General features: G+C 40.7%; 1 protein-coding gene across 5 annotated transcripts in view; it reads right to left on the reverse strand.

The window, feature by feature from the left end:
- Positions 1 to 21,103, reverse strand: part of UNC5D (unc-5 netrin receptor D) — a 313,430-nt gene that overhangs the window by 122,946 nt on the left and 169,381 nt on the right. For all 5 annotated transcript variants that reach the window (XM_054019320.1, XM_054019319.1, XM_054019317.1 and 2 more), the window contains exon 4: positions 15,392 to 15,495. In XM_054019320.1, coding sequence (XP_053875295.1) covers positions 15,392 to 15,495 — 104 coding nt within the window. The remainder of the gene's footprint in view (positions 1 to 15,391; positions 15,496 to 21,103) is intronic.

The raw sequence follows: 21,103 nt of genomic DNA on the forward strand, positions 1-21,103 counted from the left end.
TGAGTAACCTCCTCCTCCTCTTCGAGAGATGTCCCTGTGTGTGCTTCACTCCATGTGACTGAAAAGCAGTACCTCCTTACAAGGTAGGGACTTTGGTTCTGGTAAGAAAGCTGTAGACAGCACAGCTCAGCCCATTTGAATGTCGGTCAGAGGTCCCTGAGTAAGGACATAATGTTTAGCAAAGGTATGCGCTGAAGCCCAGGTGGCGGCTTTACAAATATCTGTGAGGGGAATGTTACGTAAGAATGCCACAGACATTGACACAGATCTGGTGGAGTGTGCTCTAACAGAAGTTGGAGGATTCATCTTCTTTAGTTGGGAGCGTAGGCAGATGCAGTCTGCTATCCAATTGGATATTCTCTGGATAGAGATGGATTTGCCTCTGGATCGTTCTGCGATTGAAATGAAAAGTTTAGGGGAAGTCCTAAGGGCTTAGTCCTATCCAAATAGAAGGACAACGCTCTGCGCACGTCGAGTGTGTGCATTGCTACTTCGAAAGTGTTCACATGTGGTTTAGGAAAGAAGGTTGGTAGATGGATAGGTGCATCTCTTAAAACCTGGAGAGCCAGGCATAGTATAAACTGTTTAGCTGACAGAGAAAAACTGGGAAGGATATAAAAAAAAAAAAAGAAGACGACGACGACGACGGGGAAATGAAACTTATCTGACTAAAAAAACTAGATAAACTGTATAAAACAACTAACTAAAGTGAAAAATAATTGAGCGAGACTGCTGATTTCCGTCTCAGGCCGGGGACAGTAGAGAAGGAACTGAGGAGAACGGGCCACGTGCATGCGTTATTTTGGTGCGTGAGGCAGGCACCGCTTGTAGGTGGCCTGTGCGAGTACTGCTGGAAAAATCTCTGAGTGAAGGTGCAGGTGCTCACCAACGGCTGGAGTGGAGCACCCACAGGGACATCTCTCGAAGAAGAACATAAGCAGCTAGGGAATGTTTAGAGCAAAAACGTAGGTGCCAAGTGAGCTTAGGGGGCTAAAGGTGAGTAGCAGTTGAGCAGGAGGTTTGTGGATCCCAGTGTTGACTAAATCTGGGACTTAGGCATCTAGGGCCCTTTGTGTGCCTATGTTGTGGACTGAATGTACCTATTCTCAGCTCCCCTGAATTCTGCATTGTGGGCCTGTGGCCCATACGGAGCACATTCGTTCTCAGCTCAGTGCTGCAGCTCCGCTGTCTGTGCCTCCAACTAAAAATCTGCTGGATTTACCTGGGTAGTTTGTCCCATTATAAAAAACAGGCTAGGGGACAGGGGAGGATCTATTCATCCAAGCCCTCCCCCCCCCAAATTGTACCCCAGCTGGTATTCTGGGGCTTCAGCTGGCATGCCAGTTCTCAAAGCATCCTGTCTCTGCCTTTGCTTTTTAGAGCACTTAAAAATTAAATACATGTTATTTGCTAGGAAGGGAAGGGAGCTGTATCTCAGGAGCTGCTTGACCATGACCCCAGATTTGCACCACAAATAGTACCCAAGGCCTTCGCGCCTCACATACAAATTTCCAAGACAGTCTGACTCTGTCTAGTGCAGCCTTTGTGTGTTTTTTGTACCTGTTTGCATCCCATGTCTTGCTCCCAACGGCCCCACATTGTAAAACCAAAGTGAAAGTCTTAATCATATTTTGATTGTGGGGATTTTGAATTGTGGGGTGGTCAGATCAGGGGAAGGCTAGTCATACATGTTGTGCGTGCAGACTGCTCATTTCCCCCCAAGCTTTGTGCAAAAGAAAAAGTGATTTCTTTCTATCCCAAAAACAAGTGTGAAAGATCAGCGGTGGTGTGTCAGTAACCTAATTGCATGTTGTCATTTATAAGACTGCTCCCATTACCTACACTCTGAGCAGTTTTAGAATCAGAATATCAGGGTTGGAAGAGATCTCAGGAGGTCATCTAGTCCAACCCCCTGCTCAAAGCAGGACCAATCCCAACTAAATCATCCCAGCCAGGGCTTTGTCAAGCCAGGCCTTAAAAACCTCTAAGGAAGGAGATTCCATCACCTCCCTAGCTAACCCATTCCAGTGCTTCACCACCCTCCTAGGAAGAAAGTTTTTCTTAATATCCAGGGCAAAGAGCAGAAACACTCAGACATGGTCACACATCAAAGATGATCCAACAGTTCAAGAGGTACCTACGTCTCTGGCTGTTGATAGCTTTATAAACTAGGACCTTTATATTGAACTCGTGGCATGGACAGACCTGATCTAACCAGAACGTTAATGAAGGACCAAGCAGTAGCCGAATCAAGTTGTCCTTCCTCAGTACCAATAGAAAGATTTGAAGGTAGGTAACTGCGGTCCAACCCAACTGCAGCTTTTTCTGAGTCAGCAGCCTATTAGTATCATTAATTTTCAGTGATAAGAAGCAAGGATCTCTGGAGAATGTGTGCTACAATTTGGTTGCTAAGAAGAACAAAACAAGTGAGACACTGCCATCTGTAAATTATCTAGTCATGCACATGGAATCATGCAACAGTTCAGTATCTTCATGTGTCTTCTTCCTAAATGATAGTGCTGGTACCTGCTCCAGACGCTTTGCCCCACTTGTTTAGTGCAGCTGTGAGAGCACTTGTGCAACAAGAGATGCAAATGCCACACAGAAGATTTGGTGTGTGCTGATGCATGCAACTGTGACAGTGATTAGCCTAGCAACAGAGTATTGAACACGTCAGACACAGATTCTGAGGGGGAGTAGAAATGTTTCAACTATCTGCAAATTATTATTTTTGTGAGTAAATACAGCTTGAAGGGGCGTTGCATTAAACTTTTAGTAGCTGATAGTTACATGTAGGGGTTATTCGCATAATACAGTCATACAAGACAGTATACAGCCCTTCTACTACTAACTATTATTATTGATATAAGTAGTTTACATGTATTGTCATCGTATTCAGAGATAGTAAGATGATAATCACAGTTGAACCATATGTGTGTTAGACTTAGGTCGCCAGCCAAGGAGAAAACATCAAAAATGTGTATTTTATAATTTAGGGGTAGGAATCTTATCTGCATAACTTCATAAAAATAGTGGACTGACATCTGTTCTCACATCAGTCCACTCTACAAATGATGACAAATATCTTGATATAGTCCATGGTACAAACAAGCTCCTACTGCCATGTGACTACATACTTTAGCTTTAACCAAAGTCCAAAAAAAAAAAAAAAAAAACGCCACAGGAAAATGCATAAAATAGATCATCAGGGGCTAAATATTTCTCAAACTTTCCAAAATAGTAATATTTTGAGCTCATGGCTGCATTTTATCAATTATATTTAGAAGCTTTCTTCCAATTTTTGTCAAAATTAGACTATATTTCAACAAGTTCTGCCTCTTTTTTGTGATTTTATGATTTTTTTCAGATTGGATGCCTGATAACGTTTAAACATGATGTTATATAGAGAAACTACACCTCCTCCAGCATCTACATCCACACTGATGATGACCACCAGATATATTCCTAACTTGTGGTAGCAATGACATTTTTCTAGAGGATGGGTTACCCCTTAGTGCCCAAAATGGGCCTGGGCTGGTAGACTACAAACATGTAAGGTTTCGTGCCTGCATGATGAATGTTTACAGCTGCAGGCACCCTTCTATTCCCTTTTTTTTTTCTTTTTTGCTCAATAGCATTCTAGTTCTCTAAGCTAGTTATAGATGGCTGTCTGACTGATAATAAATGGTCACCTTATTTTGAAAGGGTTTTTTTTTCTGGGTCCTACTGGCTGTTTATTACTAGCATGGTGGTCTATGTATCTTCACAGAGGTCTTGGACTTTTCTGTATGGTGCAGTCTTTGGAATACTTTATATCTGCCATCATTGCCTAGCCCCTATAATTTTTCTATATCTTGAATCAGCTGAAAGGGTATGGCATGCCAGCTCTGTCCTTGCTGAATGCCGGGATATATTTCGCACAACATTTTACAACTGACCTAGAAGTAGCAGGCTCAGCATGAGGGATGCAGCATAAGCTGACATGGTGCTTCTCAGATCAAGAGTATTGTCAAAACAAAGAATTCAGAAATAGTCAGTGAGCAGTCAAACTAGATTACAGCCACAAGACCTGTTTCCAAACAGACATGCACATAATAAATCTGATTCCCTGTGCATGGGTAGCACAGCATCATGCCAGTAAACTGTTCTTCTGAAAAGAGTAGAAAACTGACAGGACAATACATTACGATAATTATTGCTGACTTCTGTTTTCCAGATAGTGAACACCTATTTTAGCCTGAACTGTGTTTCACGTGCCAGAGACAAGTCTGGACCCATGGCCACATTTCCCTTCTCATGGACTCAGGGCCTTGGCTAATATTGAAAACAGCGGGTGTTTCATGCAAGGTTGTACTTTTTTTTTTTAGCTTGCCCCCAATAAATGATGGAAAACATAGCTCAGCCTAGGCAAGGGGCATAATCTAAAGATCAGCTCAAATTAATGCAATACAGAATGCAAACGGCGCATAGCGTGAACAGTGCAAGGACTTGTCCACCAATAATGCAAGGAAGTAATAATTAATAAGCAGCTTATAAAGTGCAACACACATAGCCAAGCACATGCACAATAATACAATACAGTTAAAACCTCTTTAAAAACAAAAAAAAGTATAAAAACACAAATAAGCTCATGACATTGTTTAAACAGACGGCAAGGACATTGGATATTAACATTTGAAGTATACTGAATCTGGCACCTTTCACCAATAGCCTTGCACACTCACTGCACTCCTGTTTATCCATGGAAGAGGCGAGCAGCAGAAATACACGCTTCCCCCAAACGATTTCAAAGCTGGCAGACATGAACACAAGCATATTTGTTACTTTTTAGGGATGGGCTGATAAGGATATCCCGGGGGCGAGTGAGAGAGGAGCAGCTTCTCGCACTTCCACTCTCAAGGTGCAACCAGGGTAGAACTCCTGGATGGGCAACTAGTGTGACAGCAAAGACATCTCTGCAAGGAAGGACTCAAGCAGGATTCCTTGAATATAGCCAGGGCCTATGCCATTCAGGGCTTCCAAAGCCAAACAGAGCCGGATTAAAATCAACCTGCCACTTTGCTGGCGAGCCCTGTTTTCTTTACACTGATTGACTGTAAATGAAGAAGCGATCCGACTTTGCCTACAGGGTGCTTCAATCTGCTACTTCTGCTCATCCCTTTGAAGCTATCCTTTAAGTTAACTCCATGGCAGGCTCCATTTCAGAAACCACAGGGGCTTCTAGACAAAAAGGGACTGAATTTGTGTTTTAACAATCCATTTGGTGCCTCACGGGATCTCTTACCAATAGAAGCTGACAACCTTTTGTGTTAGCAGGTCAGGGATGCTTATTTTCACCTTCGCCAGGCTCAGGATGCTCATGGTATTGGTTCTAATGCACACCTTGTTATCAGGAAAGTGTCACACATACACACGCTCTCTCTACACCTGAACTTGTGTTCATGCACTGGCACTGGGGAAGCTTCCCTACTGGTTCTCATAATACATCAGGCCAATGGTAGCAAGGTCAGCTGTGGCAGCAGCAGGACAGAGACTGGTCAGACCGTTGGGAGAGACAACTCCATGTCATTTTACTTCTCATGCAGCAGACAGTGTGCATCACTGTCAAAGGGGGTGTTTGAAATGTCACTGGAGTGGAGAGAAGTTCTTCCCCTCTCTGGGTAGCCGCAGCCTGCATCGCAAAGACACAGCAGTGGCGAGCTTTCTTCAAGCACTGATGTTAGCTGTGTAGTGAGGGGATAGGTCTGAATGACGAAACACTGGCAAGGATAAAGATGTTGCTCTGGCAAACTAAGCTATCGGTACTGCGGCTCAAGGAAGGGGAGAACTGAGCCTCATTTCCCCCTCACTTACAGCACACCAGGGTAAATCAGGAGTAGCTCCACTGAAGTTAATGGGGTTTAACAGTATAAATGAGAAGAGAATCGGGACCAGAGTTAATTGAGCCCGACCTGGCAGCCTAACAGCATCACCATTAGAGTGTTGGGATTGCAATATTGCGGCACTCCAACCTAAATGAGACCCCTATTGCTCACAATTCCTAAACATATCTATGGGGAGAATCTATTGTGGGGATTGGGAGCCAGAACGGTGTTCTCCCTGGGCCAATTCAGAATCAACAATAAAAGGAATGGCTCCAGTCCCACCATGCTCATGCCAGCAGAGACTCTTATGTTTAAATCAACATTTGCCACAGCAGAGGATTATCAGATGTGCAGACTGACACATAAAAAAAAATAATATTCCAGCATTCAACTCTCATAAAGACTGCATCGATTTGGGTTGGGTGCTGATGCCTGCAGCGCAGCTGCTCACCAGCTCCATTTTACTTGCTGTGCCAGCACATGAGAAGAGGATTCATTTTATTTTGTTTTAATTCTCCTAATGCAGTGGCAATGCACCAAGAATGCCCACAGAAATCCAGCTACCTCCAAATGGGGAGAGGCACACAGTTTGCCTCACCTTATCCAGATAATGGGGACACAGCCATATGCCCAACTGGGAAGATGGAATGTGTGCCGAATGCTGAACGTGCTGGAAGTTGAGGACATCTAATTCCTGGAAGCACATGTAGCCCCTTTCCAAAGGCAATACATTCTAGGAACAGAGCTAAGTTGCTCCTGGACAGATGGTGCGTGGGCTTTTCTTGTCACATCTATAGGCAGAGGCATATGGTAATGGTAAATACCCATCTCTATTGCTGAAGAATTTAGAATGTCTTCATATTCTCCTGGGGCCACCTAACCTATCTAAAATGAGAAGGCAATGGGTAATACATAAGTTATTCCGTTTTCTTACCAACTGTTGCTGCATGAGGATTTTAGTACTATTAATAACAGGCACATTCCGTCGCATCTCATATGCAAAGGACTATGTTCGTTCCATGTAGTTTGCAATTGAGTTCTTGGGAAGAAATCACATATTTAAAGAGATGCTCCTTTATATAATTTTTATTTAAGTCCTAGCTGACACAGCTGGCAACTGAAATTTGCTGCTAAATGAATCAGGACAGGGTAGTATAGTGCATTTCGAAGCAACATTAAAATCAGTGCTGCCTCAGCAGGATTTGGAGCTCTTGATTCATCCCTGTGCAACGTTAAACCTGAATTATAGCACTGCAGTTCCTTATTTGTAGGCTTACCTGATTATTTGCTTTTACTAATGTGTAATTCAGCTTAAAGACTATTTACTAAAACTAAACTGTGTGAACACACAGAGCATTGACAATGCTACAGTAGCTTCTTTTATTTGTAAGCTAATTTGATACAAACACAACACATATTCCAAATCTTTTGAACTATGTTCTCCCAACTCCTCCTCTTGGATATTAACATTTGAAGTATACTGAATCTGGCACCTTTCACCAATAGCCTTGCACACTCACTGCACTCCTGTTTATCCATGGAAGAGGCGAGCAGCAGAAATACACGCTTCCCCCAAACGATTTCAAAGCTGGCCTGGGAGAACTCTCTCTAAAGATGAAAGGGCAGTTTAGTCACGATGCCCACATGTTCTTTGGCCTTTTCATAGCCCCATAATACTTAGCATCTCTGCTAATGCTGCCAATCAGTGCTACTGTAATGTATTTAGTAATGCAGACAGCTATCCATTAGGAAATGCACGGAGATCCGCTAACTAATTTTTCACATAGACAAACAAATAGCTAGCATTAATTATAATCACTTGGTTGCAAGCAGTGTGGGGCAGGGAGAAGGAAGGATGGTGAAAGGGAAAGAACAGCTCCCCATCTCCCAAAGGATCACATGTATCTATCCTGATTTCTCCTACAGAAGCATGACAACTGCTGTCATGGAGAAACCCTGCTTTCCATTTCCTTTGGGGAAGGTGACCACTCGTAAGTGGTGGTTTGGGTCATTTGTGGCAAGAATGCTTATTTTTAACACCTCCACACTTAGCTCTAGCTGATCTTCGGCACCTTTACATTGCAGAAGAAATAATCCTAGAGATGAAGATTTACATTGTTGGCAATAGACATGCTCAAGTGATTAACTGAACTGGATTTAAATTTCATTCCAGTTGTAAAGCATTTGCTTTCTATTGACGAGTGTTGCGTGATCAGAGGTTTGATTATATCAGTCAGTCACAGAAATAAAGAGATCGATCATCTGGGGACTAGCTCAACCACACAACATGCTGGCTCATCAGAAAAATAATAGTCCTGAATTTTCACCTAGAGGATAGAATAATCAGAACCTTTTATAGGGGATTTGGCCAAATACTGGCATGATGATAGGAAATGGGAGTGAAATCGCTTTTCTACATTGTTTTCTATTTGGGTTCAGATCCATAAAGTTTCCTTGGGGAAAAAAAAGGGGATGTCTGTACCAAAAATAGACAATACTCTTAGAAAATGGTGATATATGCAACTGTGGAATTTCTAATGACATAAAAAGCCTAGGTCTGTCATAGATTATAAAGTCATAAGGGACCGTTGTGATTAGTCTGACCTGCTGCATAAACCAGGCCACAGAACTTCCCTGAATTAATTCCTGTTTGAACTAGAGCATCTTTTTTTAGAAAACGACATCCAGTCTTGATTAAACTTGCCAACGATGGAGACTTTACCACAACCCTTGGTAAATTGTTCCAACAGCTAATTACCCTCACTTTTACATATGTGTGCCTTATTTTCAGTTTGAATTGGTCTAGATTCAACTTTAAGCCAGTGGATCTTCTTATACCTTTGTCTGCTAGGTTGAAGAGTCCTCCATTCTCAAATATCTGTTCCCATATAGGTATTTATGGACCTGGACCAAGTCACCCCTTCATATTCTCTTTGATAAGTTGAGCTAAATAAATTGAACTCCTTGAGTCTCTCTCAGTAAGGCAGGTTTAACAATTGTTTAACCAATCTCATGGTTCTTCTCTGAATCCTCTCCAACTTTTTCACAGGCTTCTTAAATTGTGGACCCCAGAACTGGGCACAATACTACAGTAGCAGTCATCCCAGTGCCAAATACATAAGCAAAATAACCTTCCTCATCCTACTCAATTTGTACATCCAAGGACGGCATTAGTCCTTTTAGCCACAGTATCACACAGGAAACTCATGTCCAGCTGATTAATCGTGGCCCCCAATTATTTTTTTTTAAGAGTCACTGGTTCCCTTTGCATGCTGACTAATTTGTCCAAACTTCATCTTGTTACACAGGGCCTAATCCAAAGCCCTGGAAAATTACAAAATTGCTATGAAACACACTTTGTTTAAACTTACAGACCGATTTTGCTTAGTTGGGACAGATTTGTTGTGGCTACCTGCTTTCTGAATATCTTAGTAGCCCATTGACTACTCATAGTTATTTTGTGGCAACGGGAATTTCGAAAAAATTACTCGTGAAGATCCTTACGGTCTCTAACATCCTAGTATATTTATCCAATGCTTTCCTTTCTTCAGAATCCATTAGGTTTCTGTAACAATGTTAGACATTCTAATCAAATACTAATTATTGAAAAGGTCACCATTGCCAGATCCCTGATGTAAGCTGCATCCTCCATTAGTCCTCCCTGCTGTAGCCACCTCAGATTAGAGTAATGTACAACCTTCACGTTGCAGTAACAATCTGGAAAGCGTCATCCCACGCAAAGCCCATAAGCCCAAATGAATGCGTTTTCATGCACAATCCGCACGAAAGCTTAAACTATTTACAAAAGAATTATCAGGTCCTCTGCAGCATGGGATAAAAGGTAACAGGCTCCCCAGGAGGAGCTCAGTCTAACACATAACAGCTTTATAAAACATTCAGTAGTAATACAATCACAGCCTTCCCAGTCTAAAATAATCCCACTGACTCCAACATTGCAGGTTCCACTTAATAAATTATCCTTCTCATGTTCTTTGACTTCAACACACACATCTTCACCTCACTCCCCTTCTGATCTAGTACTAGTCTCTTCTCTATTCAACTTGTTGGTTCAAGAGCCTTCTCCCCTTCAGCTCCCACTGTTTGGAACAACTTTGCCATTTCTCTCACACTCACATTAGATTAGAAGTGCATACTTTCTTCTCTGCCTTGCCCAAGACTCTGAATAAATCACCTCTGCTGTGTGTTCTTAGGTACAACGTCCTTCTAAAAATCTGCATCCCCCAAATCCTTCACAGAGTAATGGAGAGATTTTCAGAAGCACCAATGGAAGCCTCTCTTTTACTGGGAGTTGTGCACCTTTTTGCCTTTGAAAATCCCCGCCTTCTCCCTAATGGATAACTTTGCCTTTATATAGGACTCGGCTATTGATTTATTTATTAATCCCATCTGAAATCCCTTCTATTTATTGAACTCTGAGTACTACACATTACCAGTGAGAGTGATGCACAATCCCCAACGGGCTGCAGGGATCAATTTATGAGCCTCTTGCCCCATTCTGCAAGGAGCTCTTTGCAGCTTCAGAGCCATATTTAGCTCTTTTAATCATCCCTTATATGTTAAACTCAGCTAAGATGGCAAAATGAAACTACAAATATTTGAAGGGTGTAAACATCAAGGATGGAGTGCAAATATTTAGGGGTGGCAAAAGGGGATTCAAACTGGCAGTAAGAGGATGAAATTAAGAAAGGGGAAAATTAGAGTGAATCTTGAAGAGTGATGTGGAGAGGACTTCCTGACAGGGAGAATGCATTTGATCAGGAAATAAGCACAAACCCATCTTCCTCTTTCAAATCCCTTCTGAAAACTCTTCCTGTGCTATTTTGCCTATAAAATACTCAAAACTGGATGGCATATAAGGCAGCAGGCACAGCACACCAGCCACCTAACCATCTTTGTGTTCCCTTTTCCTGTTCTATCCACCTATTGTCTCCTGTTAATACTTCAAATGTAAGCGCTTTGGGGGAAGGGACCATCTCTTTGTTGGGTGTCTTTACAGCATCTAACACTATGGGGTCCTGGTCTACAACCAGGGACTCTCAGCATCCCTGCAATACAAATAAATAAACAGCCTCCCAAGGGAAGCAGTGGATATGCCGGACCTTGGAAACTGTTCAAACTTCAGAAACCGTATTTCAGGGAACAGTCCTGCATTGGCAGGGAGATAAAAATCACAGGAATTGGAGTCAGTTGACTGAATAGGTGCTATCGAAATTGGATCTAATAGGTATTTTCCCCTCTCTGAATCCAACTCTCAGTGCTTAAACAGGAAACTTTCATCAAAACATGGTACAAACCGTATAAATGGACTGAATCTCTGACACCATTCAGGAAGCTTTGGCTGCTTCTTAAAAGCCTCCCATCCAAGTGCTGAACAGCCCTAACCCTTCTTAGTGCATGACAATTAATAAATAATAATAATTGTTTGTATTTCTATAGTGCCCAGGAGCCCCAGTCGTGGACCACGGTCCCAAAAAAAGGCAGTTTCTGCCCCAAAGAACTAATGAGTTTACAGCCACAAGGACTATTGCCACAAACCATGATCTGTTCTGGTTTGAATTTGGTATCCAGTTTCCAAAGACACTGAATTATTTTAAGTAGGCTGTTTACCTTCATGTGAATAGAATTAGCCTTACACAATGAGCCTTTATGTGAAGTTTTATTGTCCAAAGCAAATATGACCTGTTAAGATTTACAGGCTTTATTAACAGCAATAACCATTTTACAACCAACCTCAGTAACTCAGGGTTTATTGAGAGCTGTGCAATTTTAATGTGTGGAAAACCATTAAACTGTCAGCTTTTCATCTGACATAATTCCTAACTTTTTATGAAAGAGAGATTTTCTATTTAATTGGGGAGAATAAAGCAGCAGAGTTTGGAATAATGAATTATTCTGAAAACAACAAATAGGTTTTGTCTAAATAATGATGAGTATCAAATGGTGAAATGGTTATCTTTAGTTAGTACCATTCCCATAAGCTTAAGGTAAATAAAAATGATAAACCCAGGCAAATTAGTTATGTAAGAGTCAATATTCTGCATGGACTGGCTCTGAACCTATACTGATATTGCCAACTCTTGCAATTTTATTGAGAGTCTCACTATATTTAGTGTTTTCCTAAAGCCTCAGCATCCAAAATCATGAGATAACTTGAGAATCTTAGGAATTTACATTTTTTGACTAATGCAAGCTAACTCTTCATGGTTATGGAGAAAAACTTTAAAATGTGAACCCTAAAGCCTCAAAAAGAGGAAGGCAAATAAAAAGAACCCAAATTCTATTTTTTTTAAATCTCATGATTTTGGGGGCCTAATTTGTGAGTTTTGAACACTGGGGTCCTCTGAACACCCAAGTCATTTAGTTACTCCTGCCTCCAACCCTGAACTGCCCCAACAACCTGCCCTGACTTTACATTTTAAGATTTGGATTTAATACTGGGATAGCTAAGCAGTGGAACAAGTTACCTAAGGCAGTTTTGAAACTCCAGTCATTGAAGGTTTTTAAGACTAGGTTGGACTAACACCAGTCAGGGATGGTCTAGGTATACTTAGTACTGCCTCAGCACAGCAGGATGGACTAACCATCTTGAAGTCCCTTTTAGCCCTACATCTCTGATTCTATGATTTAAGGATTCAACTTGTCAATTTCAATTTAAGGCTGGGGGAGGGAGGGGAAATGCCTATATCAAAAACTCTGAGTGCTATAATAAAATAAAAACACTTACAGCACTGATAAAGACCATCAGCATTAAATTCTAATATACAAATAAATGACCTGGACAACTGGAATGACACTATTAAACCCTTCTGCTAAGATTCACCCCAGTGTTCCCAGATGGCCCTAAAGCAGATATACTTTCTTCTCTCCATCTGACACTGCTGGGAGGGGCAACAACTTCAATCTCTCAACATCTGAAAATCTTGTCCCACTCTAAGCCTCATATGATGTACATCCTCAAAAGGCAAGGGTTTTTTAAATATGCTAATCCAAGCCTTTAAGTGCTACTATAGAAACTTACTATTCTGAGCAATCATTTTATTTAGGGGGGAATTCAATATTGGTAATAGAAGTGTTGCTATGTAGTTGAACAGTCAGAAAAGAACATGCTATTGTATCTACTCTTTAATGCTTTAACAATAATGATGGCACAGTGGGAAAATCCATTGGGATTACATCAGGGGCATCTTTGGCCCAGTTTGTTTTAAAAGGCAACAATTGCATAGAAATGAATCACCAATTACTGACCATTATCACACTTTCCAGGGTTGGATATCTATTTTCAAATGGAAAATTGCTGATAATTCTCAAAACCTCAATAAAATTCAAAACATGTTGGCTCTGAATCACCGTAATTTCTTATCCCCTTTCTTTCAAATTACTGAACTCCAACAGTGAAAATGGTCTTTGACTGTTTAGCTATCTGCAACGGGAAATAGCCAAATTTATATAATTGTTCAGTTCAGCATACATTCTTGCTAGGTTGGATAGCATTTATTTACCTGGTGGGTTAAAATTTGTTTCTTTTGTTTCCAAAGAAAATGCCTGAAATTTGTTTAATTTATCACTTATAAACTTTCTGCTCACCCTGGAGCCTATGTATTTGGAGAATTAATGCCAAAAAACCAAGTCTTTCAAGGATGTGATATAGTAAACTGAGCAGTGGGTGAAATTAGATACCATTGGGGTGGATGTAGTAGCAGAAATTCTCTTGATAGAGAAATGAGTGCTAGATGTATAGATACACATTCCCCCTCCTCACTACCCCTATTTCTAAACCAGCCTGCAAGATCTTTTAATTTGTATCCCAATTTGCTTCATTTCTTAACTCTTCCTGGATTTTTGATGGCATCCGCCCAGCATGTTTTCCATCTAACTCTGAGACTGTGTTTTCTTTCTTTGCAGTTTATTTTCCCAGCTTCTTTTGTCCCTCCAATTAATAGATACCATAGTGATTTGAAAGACAAATGACTTCTACTTGATATCAGTTTCTCTGTTTATCAAAGGATGCTAAATAGCAGCATTACAGATGCAGCTCTGGCATTTTGGAGAGTAAATACAGCACAATACAGCACGGGCAGGCCCAGACTCTTAGCTCCGAGCCCAAAGGTGGATTAGCTAGCTAGCTAGTACTGTAACTCCCACAGGAGTTACATAGCTGTGTTTATTGATGTACCGTACACCGAGTTGTGGGACTGCTGTCCACCCCTGCTGAACGTCCTGCTATTCAGAAAGGCAGGTAGTTCCATCTATAATGCAACAGCCCTCCAAATAGCTATGCCAAGCATTTCACTAAGCATCATTTAGTTAGCCCACTGCTGTACATGGGTTATTAGACAAGCCCTCCTCTGAACCAGGAAGCAGAGAGTAACCTCAACAGGGCCAAAATCATCATTAGTTTGAGTCCACTAACCTCAATGGAGCTACACCAGAGTTTATATGTAAAGCATCTACTGTGTCCCTGACATTTTGAAGACAGGTATGAAGACAAGTGCTTAGCCCTAATGGACGATGCACACACGCAAGAGGAGCAGCATAAAAGCAGTGAGATTGAACAGTGCTATTCTATGTGCATCTTGTTAGAGTCACTTTTTCCCCCTAGATCAGGCACGAATTCTGGCCCCTTGCATATTTTAAAATAAAACAGACAGTGATTAAGAGAAGGGGAGTATGTATGTGGAGTGCTAACTATTTTACCCCAAACTGTGTGTGCTACTCCAAACTGCTATTTTGGAGGTAGGTGGTTAGATGATGGGGAGGGAAGAGAAATGTTCAAATAAGCACTTGTTTTTGTTAAGTAATTACATCTAGAAAAAAAAACAACAACCTAGAAGCCTCAAAAATCACCTGCCACTTCATTCTGAAGGTAGAATAATGAAATAACATCAAGACAAAGGCTTTAAAAAAAAATCCTTCAGAATGGGTAAAAAATATAAAACGATCAGAAGTACAAAACAGACCGTTTTACTCTGCTGCACTATTGGATATAGTGGAGTGTCCAGCCACGTCAGTGTTTGCGCCATGCTTTGAACACCGAGGATGCCAGAAGTGCGAAGTATCGCCGCTATTATTCCATCCATTCTTTATACTCACCTTTCACCATGTCAAAGCAGAGGCTACCATCTATTTCTCTGCATTTGACAGGTAAGAGCAGATTGGTGCCTCACTGTCGTGCAGTCTCACATATTTAGTCTCTAAAGCAAATATTTAAATCCAGTCATCCTTGAACTCTCACGGGTGAAAAGGCCAGTTCTACGGATGTCTATGCCTTCACCTCCCCGTTACTCTACTCCTTAGGCACAACTTCATTGACAATAAAGAGTTGAATTGGAACCGGCTTTAACAACATGTCAAGAGGCCCTAGAGTAGAATATTGTAATGGCACTGGATTTTTACAAACACCTGGAAGAGGCTTTAGTTGATACTTCCCCACTTCCCCTTCAAATATATCCAGTCCAAAAGAGACTAGCTAATAACAGTGATGTCAAAACCAGCGTCTCCTCTCTCACCTCAGCTGCAGGTACTCCCTCTGGTGGCCGACAGTGCAGAACAATCATCCCTTCAATAGGAACCTCCTTTCCTTGTGGGTCTTGCTCAAAGTTTTTCCGTAAATCTGAAAAAAGGTGAATGCAGTTGTTACATCACCAATGCAGTTTATTTGAACTAGTTTCAAGCTCAGCTGCTGGGATGTGAGGTTTTCCAAAAGCCATTCTTCATGCAGTTTATTTTATATATATGTTGTGGAAAATATTAACAATAAGGCTTAGTAATTTTCTACCACTATATATGTTCAAAGCACTTGACAAACATAGACTAATATCCCTCTCTGGAAGGTGGGTGTATAAATATTTTTATCCCCATTTTACACATGGGGAAACAGAGACCGAAAGTAGTGACTTGTTCAAGGCCACACAAGTGAATCAGGATTAGAACCCAGAACTTCCTCCCTCCCACCTTGTATGCATCCCCCCTAAACCATTCTGGCTTTCAAAAGGTGAAGTATAATCTCCAGGAATGCTTTGTAGTGACACTGAAACAACTTTAAAAACAGTTTTTTCCAGCCAATACCAATCAAAGGATATTATTTTAAAATAAAACAAATGAAGCTGATCTGTATTTTGTGGCAATATGATTCATTAAAACTTCCGTCATTAACTATCCTCATGTCTGACTGGATTTGCTAATGCAAAAATGTTTACTTATAAAACATTATGTCCAAAGATTCTTTGGACACTTGGCAATCAATACACAATTGAAAAGGAAGCACAGAAGCGTAACTAGCAATATGAAATCTGTGCAGACACTGCAGCAAGTTATACAATTTCCCCCAGCACTAGACAACATGCCCATATCTTCCAAGATAGACACCATTACATACTGTCTGGTCAACAACTTAGTGGGTCAGAACTTTAAACAGTATTAATAAAGGGCTGAAGGAAGAATAATGGTACTGTATGGGGACTGGCAGGTTTTTAAAAACTATTTTAAGCCATTGTGGATTTTTAGATCTGACTATAGCTATGTTCAAGCATTGGGACCCACCAGGAAAAGAGTGAAGAGGGTGGGCAGGAAAGAAGGTACATAAGTAACCCATCCAGTACCAAATGCACAAAGAAACACCCACACAGCCTCCCTCCAACAACCAACCAAGTATAAATGATAAGGAAAGAAAAGCAACTTGAGGCTTGCCCAGAAGGATTCCACCAAAGTGCAAATTAGGATAGTCATAATGGATGAAATTCATCCCGTACAGTGGGGCCAGCACAAGGTCTAAGATTCACTTAAGTCCCACTTACCTCATATTTTGATTACTTAAATGGTGCTGTACCTCTGCACCCCATTTTTATATCCCCGTGTGTGTGTTTTAATAACCCTTTTATTCAATATTCCTTTGGTCCTCCTTGATATTGGGATATAATTCCACAAAGGCAAATCCTGATCTTACTTCTACAAATGCAAAGAGGAACTGCAAAGCTCCACCGTGCCAGAGGAAGGTCTGCAGGTGGGACGCACGGAAGGGTGCACACCACTGGCACAGAGCCCACGTATGTGGGGACTCCTCCGATGGTCGTGCTTTAGGTTTGACTGGAGGAAAGGCCGACGTGGTCAGCGCATTCACTGTTGGAAAAATTTCTCCACTCAAGGTGATGGTAGGGCTACTGGCTACCCTCTTAGGGTAGAGTTGCCTCCATCACTTCTCCACACCCTAGGGAAAGCTTTTCACTTCTTCCCCAAGGAGATTCCCAGGTGACAGATAAATCTCCTATTACACAAATTCTCTAGTCCTCCTTCCCCACCTCTTCCATGCTAGCACTGCAGAGGATACTCTATTAGATTGGAGCAGCCTCCCCAAGCAGTTCCACCACTGATGTTCAGCCTTGGGAAAGAAACCCCTTACCCATGGGGATCCCTGTGCCAGAGTCTAGATTTGCCCGGTAATAGACGACACATTCCTTGCAGCCATGCAAGCACATGAGAGACTAACCAGAAGGAAGGTTATTTACAGCATGTACTCCAAGTGAGGATGTTTCGTTAGACAAAGTCGTTTTCTTTAAACAGAGTGCCTCAAATTCCACAATGTGGATTTATTGATTTAATTTTCTCCAGTGCTTACAACTTCATGAAATACGTCCCCCTTAAGTAGCAGAGGCCCTGAATCAGTTACACTTTTATACATTTTATAAATACATTAAGATTTATTTTTAGCAAGTCAGCCACTCACTGGAAAAAGATGCAAATATCACATTTATGATTCTCTTTTAATGTTTTTTTCCCCACGTAGAGCACTGTAAATAAGTATTGGTTCCCTATTTAGAGAGTTATTCATTAATACTTAGAATACAACTGTGTCCACAAGGGCTTTTTGTTTCTCTGTCTTCCAAATTGCTCTACAAAAATAGCTACCTGCTATTTCAGAAAACCATAAATTGCAATATTGCTTTAAACTTACGATTCAGAATCACAGGTTCTGAGTGAAACAGAAGGCCACCTGAACTGGTGTAACAACAAGTACTGTGATCCAGGTCTGAAATGAAATACTAGTGCTCTCTGCACTATCACAAATTAGATCTGCACGTTCTCATCTGTGGTCCCTTAGGGGATATTCCCTGAGTCAAAAATCCATGCTCCAAGTTAAGCAACTGGGTTGTTCATCAGAGACAGCCTGACACAGGTCCATGACAAAGTGAGCTCCTGAAAACACATGGGGGGATCTTACAGAATCCTATTCAGAGACTATTCATTTTGCTAGTCTGAACTGTGCTCAAGGTCTCACCATCTTTGATGCTCTAATTTCTGGAAGCGTTTTTGTGCTGTCTATCCCACCCCTCACAAAAACACTAGTGCAAGAAAAGACATCAAAGGGAATGGTGAATGAAGCAATACCATTCTCAGGTGCACAGCTCTACTGTGGTCAGTATGTTACAGGACACAGAAATGGGGAAGAACATGGTCCAGAATGCTTGCCAAATTTGTAAAATATCTTAAATTATTTATGAGAGGTAGGTATGTATTATGCAGATGATCAGATTCCACAGTGATTGGCATGATGTATATAAAAAAAACAGACAGCTAAACCAACCACTTGCTTCAGTTCATTCCTTGTTCTCTTTTCACTCTGCCACGTTAGGGGAGAAAAAAAAATCATAGCACAGAGAAAAGTCAATAAAAATTCAATTCAGAATAATAGTCTTTTGCAGCTCAGCAATACGGGGGAATTATCAGCTCATTCAATGTTATGACAGTTAATGCAGTGAAATAAAAATTGAATTTACACATTCAAACTAAATCAGCCAATGAAAAATCAGTCACTTATAAAAATCAGGGGGTTGGTATGTTGTCCTGTTAGTTTGCCCAACTGTTTTATTTAAATTGGTCCTGCCAAGGAAGCATAATTGTAGAAGCAAACTCCAAAACAATCTTCATCTGGGCCAAAAAGGAAATACACAGTTAAGGCAAAATTTCAGTGTGTTCATAGTCATTTGAGTTTATGATGCTTACTTAATTCTGAAGAGCATTTATGGTCCTTGGATCAGAGGAATATTGTACCCATTTTACAGATGGGTAAGCTGAAAGCATGGAAAGGAGAAGTAGTTTGTCTAAAGTCACCCAGTGAGTCAAAGACTAAGCTGGAAACAGAATCCAGCAGTTCTCACTCCCAGTCCCCTACAAGTATCCTAACGTAATAAGTGCACATCAAAGCTGAGCAATTGTTTCCTTCTTTTACAGACCTTTGTACTTACTTATTAATTAACAATGTAAGGTATTTGCCTAATAACCAGAATTAGTGATTTAAAAGTAAAAGATAAACTGGGACCACAAGAGGGTTAGAGAAAGTATATTCCTGAATCCTCAACTAACAGCAATGCTGCAAAAACACAGTTCAGACCCATCCATGAGAAAAATGCACCAGCTGTAATTGTAAAGTGAAAACCAGATGAAGCTTTGAGTACCTCCAGTCATACAACACCCTGTATTATAACATTCATATTCGGGTACTGTCCTTTTGGCCATTGGATTTTAATGTTTCTCCTCGCCATAATGCTGTTTATCGTGTTTCCTAGTTTCTCCTGCATCGAGATAATGATCTGTTGATTGTGAGTGATAACACTGCAGTGTAGCAATTCTGATATGAGGAGCAGAGATGGGCTGAGACAGAAATAGCTCCCCAGCCTGAGGAAAACTACTGCCCCTTCTCCCCAGTATTTTACAAATACTGGCATTATGCAACCTGCCTGGTAGCTATGTTTCTTCTATACTGTTTGGGCGGATAGGACAATTCATCTCTAATCTACGGTACAGTGGCTGCTATTAAAGGAAATTAACATTTGTCAGACCAGATGAGCTGTATCTGCAAAACCACAGTCTTTCACTATACATGTTACAAGAAATAATGGCAATGTGTGTGCTAACTTGGAAAATAGTGATTTTTCACTGGTGACTACTATAACTACACTGACTTTAGTGGAGTAATACTAGGAATGAATCTGGGATGAATTTAACCTTCAATGCAACATCACCAGCATAGCCTGAAAAGAAATATATTCTAAATTAATTCTTTACTTTGCTTCTCTGCACATTGGAGTGCCTTTCAAACCCACCTTCGGGCAAGAAACTGACATATATGACATGTTTTGGAAATAGTTTAAACAGCAGAGCATAAACTATACAGGCTAATACAGCAGGTCAGAAAACAAAGTTTTTCATGAAAAATACTGGAAGTACAGTAGAACCTCAGAGTTGTGAACACCTCATTATGGTTGGTCTTTCAAAAGTTTACAACTGAACACTGCCTTAATACAGCTTTGAAACTTTACTATGCAGAAGAAAAATGCTGCTTTTAACCATCTTAATTTAAATGAAACAAGCACAGAAAATGTTTCCTTATCAAATCTCTTTTTTTTTTTAAACTTTCCATTTATTTTTAGTAGTTTACATTTAACACAGTAGTGTACTGTATTTGCTTTTTTTTTTTTTTGGTCTGCTGCTGCTGCCTAATGGTGTACTTCCAGTTCCAAATCAGGTGTGTGGTTGACTGGTCAGTTCATAACTCTGGTATTTATAATTCTGAGGTTCTACTGTATTTAAAATTTTGACAAGCAGAGCAAACATTTTTAACCAGAGCTAATATGTTATACACATCTAGAACACAGAATTCAGCTAGCCTTGGCAAGTTAGCCAGCTTCACAACCTTGGCACTAATTGACAGTATAGCTGCTTAAGTAGATTACTGTTGGTTATATTATAATACAAGAAGTTTTGATCCTCTTCACAATGTCCTCCAATTTGGGAAGCAGATGTTGTGCTTGTCACTATATTTTTTAAGTACAGTAGATAGCATGACCTTAGGAGCAACAGCTCCTGGTTTTCCAAGCCAATGGCAAAATGTGAAAACAGCAAAATAAGGAACAACTTCCCCTTGCCACATGAAGAAAGAGGAAGTTATTCTTAAGTCTCTATAAAAGTACACAGGCAGTAGAATAATAGCTCAGTTCACAAGTGAGATGAATAACCTCTTAGTTAGATTTACCTGACTCTTCTTCAATGGCTCTTTTAATGTCTTAAAAACAAGGGTCTTTTTATTTATTTTTTATTGTAAATGATCTGCTTCTTCCCATAAGGAACAATCTCTTCTTTCCAGGGACTCTAAAATGTCTGGCAGGCTGTACCCTAGTCTCAGTTCTAATAGGGATGTTTTTATCCCTTTTCTTTGTAGATTTTTC

This window comes from Malaclemys terrapin, chromosome 2, assembly GCF_027887155.1.
Source record: "Malaclemys terrapin pileata isolate rMalTer1 chromosome 2, rMalTer1.hap1, whole genome shotgun sequence".
Lineage (NCBI taxonomy): Eukaryota > Metazoa > Chordata > Testudines > Emydidae > Malaclemys > Malaclemys terrapin.